Source organism: Balaenoptera physalus, assembly GCF_965194825.1.
Source record: "Balaenoptera physalus genome assembly, chromosome: 8".
Taxonomy (NCBI): Eukaryota; Metazoa; Chordata; class Mammalia; order Artiodactyla; family Balaenopteridae; genus Balaenoptera; species Balaenoptera physalus.
In genome coordinates, this window is record NC_138887.1 from 74,345,855 (window position 1) to 74,358,800 (window position 12,946).

Genomic DNA, 12,946 nt, shown 5'->3' on the forward strand with positions numbered 1-12,946 from the left:
GAGAAACTTTTATTTTAGAAAACAAATAATAACAGGTACACAATATGACTATGTTTTTAAGTTGATGGAATTGATTAATGGCTCAAAATAATCAAGGAATCACATCACAGAGCACTATTTTAAAGAGAAGTGCTAAAAATTAACTCTATACCATCATACCATAATGACATTATCAAATATGTTACTGAAATTATATACAGCATAACATTACAGATGATAATTGCTAGGCTAAATAATGGAATCTTCCATGACACTGTATGATAACAAATATATTTAATAATCTTAAATAAACTCAAACTTACTCTGATACCCACACTTCTAAGTAATTCAAGACATGAGAAATGAATTTTTAAAAAATCAGATCATGAAAGCCATTATTATTTGAAGGAATATGCTCAATTTTTTTAGATAATTTAAATTATTTAAGAGTGCTTTGCATTTTTTATTAGCTTTGCCTCAAGTTATAACATTAAAGCATTAAGGTTACACGTAATGAGGTTCTGGTTTGCCCTTATTTCTAAGTCCCGTATTTTCACAAACTACAAACAGAGATTAGTGCTAAATTACAAGGCTAATTCGATCAAATAAAATTGTCTCATTCTTAGATATGCATCTGAAGAAAATGTTTAACTACAAAGTGTGTATTCACATGCAGACAATCACAGATACCCATCTGGAAGAAACAGTTCATAGAGGGAGCAGATAGTGGTCGAAGGGAGCCTGTACATTTTCCTTAAGGTGTCTGTTAAAAAAAAATTCTCTGCTAAGTCCAGCCAACTACAAACAACACTTACCTAAAGCCTATTATTCAGATGGATGGTTTTAAAATATCAATGGTTTATTTTGAAAATTTACGGACAGAAGTAACATCTCTGCTATTGAAATCTCCATTAACAGAAAGTGACCACAGCTTGGAAACCAATGGCTTGATTCAAAAATGTATTCAGGATTATAGAGGAATTTAATCCCAAACTCCTCTAGGATGTCTGACATTAATTCTCATTAGAAAATAACAAAACCAACAGCATACTAACATTACTCCAAGCAGCATTACAACTAGTGCTGAACATTAAAAAATTTTTCCCTTGCTTGCTTCTGGTGTGAAGGAGAAATTTTTATTTTGACCCACGTTTCATTTCAGTTCTCATATCCTCCAATGCAGAAAAGCCATATTTACGCTGTTATTGGGTTTTTAAGGCTCCTTCAAATATAATCTCACTCGAGCATAACTACACCCTGTGAGATAGAGAGAACAAGGCTACTGGTATTTTGCAGGCGAGGAAACTTATTCTAGGGCACAATGCATTCAAGAACCGAAACTAGAATTTTGATTGACTCCAATTCCAGTGGTCTTCCTACTGCCTACTATCAGCTGAACACCACTGGTACAGCTCTGTTCCCAATTTCCTAAAGGGATAGGGGTCCTCCAGCTTCCAGAATTATGTTTTACTGTAATTGGCAGCAACTCTGTAAAAAGATGTTCACATTACACATTACACACACAGCTCTTTGGTTCCCCTCACAATTCAGTAGCTACAAGCATTTCAGAAATTTTCTAAAAATCAATCTTTTCATCTGAACCAACACTGAAACGCTTGCACCTGCCTTCCCCTCTGCACATTAAAAGACCCATATATGAGAAAGGATCCCCAGTTTGTTTCCTAGGTTCAGATGTAACAAAATCAGAGAACCTTTTATATCTTGGGACACTGTTAGTGATTGAACTTGCTAAGAATCACAGAAAGGGGAGGCTACCTGGGGCTGTTCCTTTCCTGAGTTTATGTCTTGTCTATTTCACTTAGACTATGAGTCGGCTTGGGAAAGACTGTGTTGAATTCTATGTTTGAAATGCCCCTAGCACACTGTTGGCACTTAAATGTAATTATTCAAAATGGAATCATTTAATTAGATAGGAAGAGAAATAGCAAGCCCTGAGATAATAAAGAATAAAGCAAATATGCTGACCAACTGAAGCAAAGCAACAGATAGATACCGATGCACACTCACAAGATAGCTCTTTCAGTTTTCCAATTCAGGGTGCATGTAAGGGGATAAATACATTGTTATATACCTTGCTTTTGCTGGGTTCACAGAAAACAGAGACCATGACTGATATCCATAACTTTGTAGAGGGATAAGAATTATCTGTCTCATGCCTCATATGACTTAGCTCCTTGGGAAAGCCGGAGGAGGGGGAAAGTGGTGGAAGGTGATGGAAGAGGGAGTGACTGAGACTCCACGGACCACAAATGCTTGAACAGGGAATTAGGAATGAGTTGTGTATCCATCTGGATGGGACAGGTTATTTACACCAATGTAATCTACTTGGTGGGCAGCTGAAGATCAGGACAATGTGAAGTCATTCACTCCCTGTCCTTTAGAAGCATGATATTCTGAGTGCCAGGCATGGAAACCTACTCTACAGAATGAAATGCTCCTTGGAAACTGACCCTCAGTGCACCTTCTACTTTGGGGCTATAAAATGGCCAGTACTTCAGGGTGTACTTTAGACCACTAGAGGGCCCAATCTTACCCCTCCTCTGGCTAAATTCCAGAGCTCCCTAATGAATGTTATTTCTTACTTATCTTCTGTTCCCTCCACCCCCGACCCCTACCAGCCTCCAACCACTGAGGTACAAAACTTGAAAAATTTTTTTGTTCAAAAAACACAACAGAAGACTTTCATGTTAAGGAGCCTTGTACAAGGCACCATTGTAGATGCCCAAGGAATAAGACCTCATACTCAGGTGCCAGATATTACAATAAAGGTTCTCCTTAAACAAATTCTGATCTCAACAAGCAAAAAAAGTCTTAGGTCAGACATTGCCATCACTCAGTTTCAAAATTATGTAAGTTTTATATTGAAGTTTGCTCACTGATTGTAAAGGGCTGACAATTTAATAATACTCTTTTAAACTGGTTTTTTAAAAAACCTATCCATTTAGACACCACCCCCCAAAAACAACTAATTGAAAACTCCTTGGAAAAAAAAAAAAAAAGAAAAGAAAACTCTTTGAGACAGAAGCAGCCTGCTTTGAAGTCCTCTCCAAGGCTTCCTTGCCTGGTCAGTGTCCTTGGGCTTGACTTGAGGAGATCGAAAGAATAGAAAACGTTGTTCAGAAAGGGTCCCTTTGGCACCGCGTCCTCTCTCGACTCTCTGCTGCCTTGACTGACTTTCTATTTTCAGCCAGACTGGAAGTTCACAGAGAGAAATGTTTCAGCATCAAAGTTCCTTCTCCGTTGTAGATTAGCTGCTTTGGATTTGACAGTCACCGTGGTCTGCCTTATGACTACAGGAGGCAAATTCCGGCTGTCCCAGTGCCAATTCTTGAGCTACTCTTTTCACAGGCTCCAGACTATTTCATAAGAATGGTGTCATCATCAGTGGTCAGTAAGCTTTTATTGAGTGCCTACTATATGCAAAGATCAGAATTAAGTACTTGGTCTGAATTCGTTACAGTACTGGGAAGCAAAATGGTACTGAATTCAAGGAAGGGAGGCTGGGTAACGTTACTCCTAGACCTTGGGACAAATTATTTAACCTCAGTTTCCTAATCAGGAAAATGGGAATAAACAACAGAACTTACCTTATTATAGGGTTGTAGAAGGACTGAATGAAAAGAACACAGCATAACAAGTAGTAAACACTCAGTTAATATTAGTTATTGCTATTACTATCTTAAATTGTTATCATCATTTTGACATGACAGTGAAAGAACACAAGGTTTTCTAAATGGTCTCCCATGGGAGCTGGGAGGAGGAGACAGCGTATGGGAATCTGCTTATTTGTGGAATTTTCTCCTCCTCTAAAGCAGTCACTTTTAATTGGCATTACATTGCTGGCATTAATTTTCTCCTTTGAGAGTACCTGTGTGACACTTTCCTCAAAAAAGAGCTGAACTGCTGCTCAAGCCACAAAATGGCACCTGCTTTTACTCTAGCAGGAGTGATATTTCTATATTACAAAGCTGAGGCCAATAAACAGAAAACAGACAAGTGCTCTTCTATATTACCTCTCTGAGGAATGGATAATAAAAAAGAAAACGGTGAAAACAGAAAGAGAGAAAGAAACCTGAGGAAACACTTTCCAAGGTTCCAACATTAAGAAAGACACTTACGAGATAGGCTTTTGGGGCAATTTCTATTTTTACATCTTTGCACATATTCACAAGCTTTTTGACTGCTCAACCTCCAGCCCCTTTCCCAACCTTACAGACCTAAGCTGAGCACTGGTCTGACTACAGCTACTTTCTGCACTTATGGTTCCTTTCACCTTGAGACTCAAAGCACTCACGTTAACATAACCACACAACTTTAAAGAAATAGGAAATGAAAGTTTTAAAAAAGACAAAAATTGAATTATGGTTGGATTTAGCAACAACTGTGAAACTTTCCACCTTCAGATATTTCTTTTTGATCCATCCAAGGCGACAGCTAGAATGCTTCCAAGATCAGAAGGCTTCTCTGTTACTGCCCAGGTGGAACGCAGGACAACAGTGATTTGGGATGTACTGGAAGTATAACTAGATCACTTGCCCCGAGCTGCCTGAGTCACCTTTGCCCTCTCTGAAAGAATGACAACACTACACTCAGGAAAGAGAAGGGAGGAAACAACTAAAGACTGGCTGCCACATTCAACTTTCCTGTTATTCACAATCTCACTCAATTCTGTTACCAACAATCCAATCCACTTGCTGATGGTATTATGAGGACGATGAAACTGCTTTTAAAGACTCGGTAAAGTGGACTTTTTTTTTTTTTTTTGACTAAGAGAACACTGTCAGTCAGAAAGCTGATGAACTAAATGATAAAGGGATTTTCTCTACCAGGTACAGAGAAGTCAAACTCTTTTCTTCCTAAATCTCAGATACTGTAGGATGCCACAGCAGTTCATTAATAAATATTTACTGGATACACACCATATACTCTGAAGTACCATGCTGGCAATAAATCATGTTTCTGATCAAGCAGTGATAGAGCAGATTCTACTAAGGAAAACAAGAAAAAGCCCCTGGAAAATAACATTAATGAAATGTCATTCCATGTTACAAAATTACAAATAAAATAATTCTGTAAGTATTTACCTCATCACAAGCAAGATGTTACACTATTAGAGGTTCTAACAAATATTCCAGAAGAATTCAACTACAAGGCAGTGGATGGTAATAATGTTGGCGGAAGCTGAGGATGTCCAGAAATTTCTTGTTCCCAATCCAGAGGATCAACGGTTTAAGTTACGCATTTGAGTGTAGGTTAGGTTTGTAGAAAGATACTTTAATAATATACTACTTGTTTCTCTGAATTTCAGAATACTCAGGATTTTACTAACAAACTAGGCCATTTTAACAAATATTTTTATGTTACATATTAATTATATTCCTTCAAGCTCTGAGTGAATCGGTGTTCTCTATGGTATGATCATGTTTTAATCTCCACCATCTCCTTCTTTACCATATGGACTGCTTTTCAATATACTTGAGTTTATTGAACTCAAAAGAAGTAAAAGTGACCTCTATACAGTTTATAATTCCATTCAACAATTGAAATATAAACAGTGATTTATCTGAAATGTAGAAGTACTTTGCTTGATTTAAAAATTCTCACAATGCTTTACTCAGTCTCACTGATGAAGTTCAAGATTTTCAACTACATGTATGTTAGGGTAAGTTTTCTTATAGTGGCTGAACTACAAATCTGGATCTCTAATATATAGCTCAGCTCTGGGTTCTGTTTTTAATTATGACCCTGGGGGGTACCAGACTCTATGAAGCAAGTAGCAATAGGTTAGACTGGAGAAATTATAGGAAAAGTGGAATCATAAGAACTAAGAGAGAGTCTTGAGTAGAAACATTTTAGAAACAACTGAATGGAATCTCTACTCTTTGTGAAAAGCTATATTCAACAGTAATAGCAAAAAACCTCCACATACAGAGATTTCACCTACAGATGGTTGAACAGTGATTTTCTATGATCTCATAATACTTTATATAATTATCTGTAATTAAATTAGCACAAGATAAAAATAATCTACTTAAAATAATATAAAGTATTCAAAATAATTGCTAGGCTAAACAACATTCTTTTTCATAAAAGAAACTGTCATAGACAACCAAGTGGCAAAAACAGAACGGAGTGAGCTGTGGTTGAGTGTAAATCCTATAGCAATGAAAGTAATTTGTATTATCCTTACTTCTCTGAATAAATTCAGGTGACAGCCCTATTTCATTTCTTCATTCGGTTTAGAGGCCAGATGGCATTAGAATCATTTACTTCACCTTGTTGTGCTTAATTACTACAATAAACACACTATTTTCCAAATTAATCATAACAAAGTAATTTCATTAGTAACACAGCAGGCTGTTGAATTATTAGCATCATAACAGTTTGCAAACAATTAAACTTTATTTGAACCTTAAAAATTTGCAGAGTGGAACATTATTGTAACATCTAATGGCAATAGAGTACAAATTCAGTACAGAGCAAATAATCAAGCAAAACGCTATGTAAAATATGACTTACAATCACCTTTGAAAAAAATTAGCTCTCTGTTCATAGAAAAACAAATAAAAGCTAAGCAAACATAATGAGAACATAGCAATTAGCATATTTTCTAACAAGCCATGTTGTTTAAATTCACATTAATGATTATTATTATGATCTTGAAGAGTGTGTGATATATTGTCAAGGGTGTAAAGAAAACTTTCTCCCTCCTAGTATACAGATGATTTCACCAAATGAATACAAAGTAGTCATGAGTTGAAAGTAATGATTGTTTTTCCTGTCAGACCAATTAAAAAATTTTTGTTTCCTTTCTCATCTACCACCTATATTCAAGTGAAAAAGAACAAAGGCCAGAGGAGCTCTGGACAAAAGTAACACTTTTTTTCTGTACTGTCACCATTCCAGAGACTATCTGGCATCAGTTGGCAAAGGACTCCCTCTCCTGGATTAACTGTAAAAAGAGGCAATAATCTTCTAAATACTTTACGCTTGGAGTGAGTCTGTGCCTGAGTGGAGGAGGGGTTTCCAAGTGGGTTCCTATGCAATGAAAAGCTGCTGCCATCTACTGGCCCAAGACTAAAATCTTCATTTAGGCCAGAGCACAAAACCTGTGTCCACAAGGAAGTCTACATTTTCAGTGGAACCCGCAACTGCTTTCACTTTTCAATCTCTCAGGCTTTGAAAACCAATTCACTAAATTCATCTCCAGTTGTCTCACTTTTGCCAAGATGATTTCAATCTATTCCAATGGCTCTATATTAGGAAAAGATTAACAAGTGCATAAATTAATTTCTGAAAGCTTTAACTTGACATGGTCTAATCTATATAAACTAGAATTCATCCACAATCCTCCAAATTAATATATATATTTTTTACATGTGATATCTGATAATCACAGTACAGAGGGGATAATAGTAAAACATAAACTCTGAAATATTGCTTGTAGATAGTTTTTATAAATAATGGAGGTTTTTAAACATTATCAGCTCGTTTGCATGGTTAGAATCTTTATCTTTAAAGCAAAGATCTGAAAAGTTCAACAAAAGTAGTACCTTCTAATCCAGGATTCAATATTAGCAGATTATATTTACTTCAAATAATTATCCAATCAGCAGTATATTTTGATATATATACCATAGTGGTACCCTGTAGACATTTAAAATACCTTTGATTTCAAACATACATGAAAAAGTAATACTATAACTCCACAAACCTTGCTCTGGAGTACAACGTACACCTCCAATGTCAGACTAACACTACCCTTCCACTCACCTGTACCTGGGTACATGTTCCCACCGGATTTCTACACCCTCCTCTCTGAGCCTTCCTTCTCTTCTCATTGCTTTCAGAGGTGCAGAGCGGGCTCAAATCTAGACTTGCACTGTTTTGTGGTGGGACTTTAATAGCACAGTAACAATCAGGCAGGGTAAGATTACTCGGTTATGCCTTCTGACTTTGAGAATACATTGAGACTCTTTATGCCATTACATTAGTGGCAGAATGGGACCTCTCACAAAAATTTTGTTTCATTAAATTTAAAGAAAACTACAGTAGAAAATGTTGGCAAGCCCATTATATAACCAGGGTATTTATTATTGGTAATGGGCTTTGCACAAACCATGGTTCTGGTCTTCACGTGTGTTGCAGAGGGTGACAGCATACTCCCATTTGCAATTCTATCGTTTTTCTTTCTTGTGGCTATATTTAACATAAAGTAAATTCACCAATCAGTAAAAATTCTTTCATGAAAACATGTTACTATTGTTTGAAAAATAAATACGAAGATAACTCATCTACAAAGTTTCAACAAAGCTACATTCTTTAGATAGCATCTACCAAAAACTTGCATGATACATTCAATTGAAATTTTTATGAAATTATATATTACATTCTAAAAAATAATTGATATCCAGTATTAAGAGAAATTACAACTCTTACTAGAAGTAGCAATGACTATGTGATACATATAAAATAGTGCTGAATTTTTCACACAAATCAAATGAGTAAATAAACCTATGATTATTTGTTTGAAAAACAGCAACAGGTATAACTTTACTGTTTGCATCTAATTTACATTAATATCCTTCATTTAATTTCACATCAGAGGAATATTATAATGACTGCATAAAACAACAAAGACAAACGATGCTCAACAAAACAAAGAAAGGTTATGAGCTGTCACTCATGCTTTCACGATGATTCTCAATCCAAAGCATTTGCACACTAGCAGAGGAATCTTCCTTTTCTGCAGGCAGAAAGGGAAAGTTGCATTTTAATTTTTTTCTTCAGGCAAAATGTTGATTTTCCCTGCTTAGAAAAATGTTACATTTTTAGCCAAGGAAAAAAATGAATGTTTACTCAATATTTTGTCAATTCAGCTCCTCAGAAAGGCCATAAAAGTGGTATTTTACTAAAGAGGAGGAGGTTTGGGAAAACAGCTGGTTATTATCAAAGGGATTTTCTCTAAATAATCTATTTATTTCCAAAGTAAATTCTATGAAGTTATTTTTAAAACTAAACTAGATTTTTTTTTTTAAAGAAGAAGATGATTTGGGAGCATAATCTTTGTGCTATCAGAAAACTACAAAGACTTTTAAAAAGGCAAAGACTCATAACGCAGAGACCAAGAGAACATATGAGCTATTACAGAATATTGGATTAAAATGTACTTACCCAGGACTCTCAAATATCATACATCTCCATTATGTAGGCTTTCGGCACCAAGCCAATGGCTCCCTTCATTTCTCCTACCCACCAGCCATATCTATTGTATTCCTAATTGAAAACAATATGCAATATTAACCTTCAGACTGGGTGTAAGTACTATGTTGCTTGTATGCAACTTCTTAGAAATGTTATTTCTTTTTATAAAGTTATAAGAGCTTGAGCTGCAAATTGAAACATTTTAATCATTTTTTGATTCTGAACACTTTAAAAATGCTGTTAGGCAAAGATTTAAATTAATGTATAAGACAAAGCCTGTTTATTTCACAGTGTAGAACACAGAAACAGTCACTTAGGATAGAAACCTAGCAAATGAAACTACATAAGGAAGTCCGCTCTCTGGGCCCCTTTCCCTTCTCTCTCTCCCATCTCTCTCTCTTAACACACACACACACACACACACACACACACACACACACACACACACACACACACACACACACACACAGAGCCTGGGGGACACCTTTTAATATGCAAACACACACACACACACACACACACACACACACACACACACACACACACACACACACACACACACACACACAGCCTGGGGGACACCTTTTAATATGCAAACACCAGTGTTAGAGGCTCCGAGGTCATAAGCAGGCTCTTTAGGATACTATCTTTGCCTTCAAGGAGCTTATCATCTAGCAAGGATAGACTTTTTTTTTTTTTCACAATAAACTACTTTAATTCCTAGTTAAACTCATATGACCGAAAATGATTTAGAATGTAGAGGTATGCCCCTTCTTAGGAAAATCTAAAAATGAGTATAGACGTTTTAAACAGATAAATTAGAGAATAAGGAAACACTAATAATGCTTCCCCAATTGGCTTTCCAAAATAATTCACAAAAGGGCTCCTTTTCAAAAGCTTCCCAAAGGCATTTATTGTTCCTCTGATTGATCACAAACTACATTAGGTAAAGGATGAATGGAAGGAATTTAAAGGTGGTATTAGATTCACCCTTACGGGGGAAGATCAATAGGAAATAAAAGTATCTCAAATTATAAAGGCAAAATATTAATCTATCTGTAAAAAAAGACTGATTGATGAGTCACTTTTGTGTTTATTTTGCAGTGTGAGCTAATCCTGTGCCTCCTTTTCTTCCCTTTGCTCCACTGACAGACACACCACTGCTCTAGGCATAGTGAACACTGTACCCGGTCTCATTTGTCTGCCAGATTGCCTAATGTATTTTTATCTCAAATTTATTTATGTTTAGTGAGATACAAACAAAGTAAAATGAATTACAAGTTTCAAGAATAATATCTCCCAAAAGCAATACTCTGAAAAAGCACTGTAGGACCCAAATTTAATTTTTCATATAAGATAAATTTTTAAAATCAATCCCCAAAGTAATTCAATAGGCTATGATTTCCAACATCTGAGGCACAGATAAATGTGCATATGCATATCGAGTTACATGTGGGGAGGGAATGTTAATACCAGTACAGATTTAACATTTGTATTGATGACTAACCATGCTATTGACCATCAGAAAGGAAAATCATACAATTTTTCCATACAAATGTAGCAACATTCCCAGGTGTGTATTGATATGTAGTCTATCAATAGAGAGATTACAAGATTAAAATCTATAAGTACTTTTTTAAATAATGGGATGTATCAGAATTAAGTTTTTCGTAAGAATAAGATGGAAGGAAAACAGGGGTGGTGGAGAAAGGCCTGATTCTAATGAGGGCACAGCTCTGGTTTATGAGGCAGTAGACTCAAGATTTTAAAAGTTTCCTGATAGTGTGAACTTAGTGGACAAAATTCTCTAAGCAACGAAAATAGTCTGATGCCCAGAACTCAGTGAAGATGACTATAATCTATGTAGAATATATTTGTCAGAAGAAAATACCAACTTACTGAAAGCTATGATTAGTAACCATTATAATCCTAATAGGTACCTAATAAAACTGCCCTTTTCAATTTTTTAAGGCAATGAATACAATTAGAGCCTAATGCTTAACAAAACAAATGTATTTCACCTTGCAGAGGCCAAAGGCCCACCCACAGTGTAAGATTTCAAAATGGATAGTTAACAAAGTAAGTCTAAGTGTCAAAGCTCTTATCCAATCCCATCTAAGATTTTTTTCAGCTGATTATTTGGAAAGAGTAAAGGAACTAGGCCCCCAAAGGCTAGAAAAACAGAATACATTTAGTGAGAGGGCATATTATGACCCAAACCTGCTTTCAGAGAAGAGCCTGCAATCTGGGTTTCAATGTTTCGTTTTTTTGTTTTTTTTTTCTTTTTGGGTTTCAATGTTTAGATTCAAGTTACAAACCAGAAAGTTCATATTACTTTATAATATTCTGTTTTGAAATTATAATCTACACTCTAAATTAAGGGCATATTATTGTTCTCAAAAAGCTCATTCACATCCAAATTTAAGAAATTGATTTCCAACAAATCACTTCAACAAAGGACCAATGACATACTTCACACATGAGAGAATTTTGCATGATGGCAACTGAGAAGATTCATTAAACAGAAGGTACAGTAATAAACAGCAGAGGAGTTTATTCAGCTGTAAACAAATCCCTTAAAAGTAACATTCTAGGAAAAAATTAAGTTTTAGGCTAAAATAATCTTAAATATTTCACTAAATTAATTTAAAATAATTGAAAGGCATATGAAATACACACCTCATAAAAGTACTCTAAAATATAACAGGTTTAAATCAGAAAAGAGTAAAAATTAAAAACCAGAATGTTTATTACTTTACATTTGTAAAGAATTCCATATAGCACTCCTGTGTGGAATTAAGAGGTAAGATAAAACATAGTGAGGTAAAAATCTAGTAGGCAAATTTATGGATTTACACTGCAGCCATTAGAGTATGTCAGCAGACTGCAAACACAGAAGCTTTTACTTTTATCATTACTATCCTCTGTATGAGCCTCCTGAGCAACATGAATCCCAATTAAACCATTGGCAGCCTATAAATTGGAATGAAGATGCATCTTGGAGTACGGTATTCTAAACTCCAGCCTGAAGATTCAATAGCATACACGCTTTCCTTTGGAGGAAGAAAATCTGCCTTCCTTTGCCTTCCCTGTTTGCTGCCCCCAAACAAATGTGATTATGAATGATATATTACTTACAGTGGAAAAGAATGCAATCCATACAATGTTGTCTCGCTGTCCACATACTAACTGTAGTATTGGTCTAAAAGTCACGGGTGGGTCATTAAAAAAAAAAAAAACCCTCACACCTTATCTTGTTAACAAACAAAAAATGAAGAGACAAAAGTCATACCAGGCTGCCATCTAAATCTCTGAAAGGTTAGGAAGCATCATGTCATCTTGATGGCACACGAGATCTCAGGTACAAGAAGGTCTGCCATCTGGTATTCTTCACCCTACTCGGCTCTTAATATCAACTGAAATGCTAACATAGGCAAGTGACTGTACTTCAGGAGGACTGATTAAAATAATGAAGAGTCCTTTAATCTACAGGAAACCATTCTAGTCAATTTATAAGAAATATTGCATCCCTTTGTAGGACGTGTAATTATTTTCTATTAATCATGTGCTATAAAGCTACATTATGCAGTTATTCTGTTATCACTAGAAAGAGGCCTGCAGTCAGCTTCTGACAATGTTAGGTAATTACTAACACAAAGCTTCTTTCTCCTCCCGTAGTAATGCTATCAAGATCCAGAGGTGTAGTGATGCTTAGTGTATAAAAATAGTACTCAAAAGAAAT

At 35.6% G+C, this 12,946-nt stretch overlaps 1 protein-coding gene and 1 long non-coding RNA gene across 12 annotated transcripts in view; one reads left to right on the forward strand and one right to left on the reverse strand.

Moving 5' to 3' along the window:
• Positions 1-12,946, forward strand: part of LOC309665572 — a 121,871-nt gene that overhangs the window by 19,992 nt on the left and 88,933 nt on the right. The gene's annotated exons all lie outside the window — the stretch shown is intronic.
• SKAP2 (src kinase associated phosphoprotein 2) overlaps positions 6,378-12,946 on the reverse strand; it is a 192,082-nt gene continuing 185,513 nt past the window's right edge. For 2 of the 3 annotated variants that reach the window (XM_082472055.1, XM_082472053.1), the window contains 2 exons: positions 9,175-9,276; positions 6,378-8,746 (listed from right to left, as the gene is read on the reverse strand). In XM_082472055.1, coding sequence (XP_082328181.1) covers positions 9,184-9,276 — 93 coding nt within the window. In that variant the 3' untranslated portion in view covers positions 6,378-8,746; positions 9,175-9,183. The remainder of the gene's footprint in view (positions 8,747-9,174; positions 9,277-12,946) is intronic. The other variant, XM_082472054.1, reaches the window with a different exon arrangement.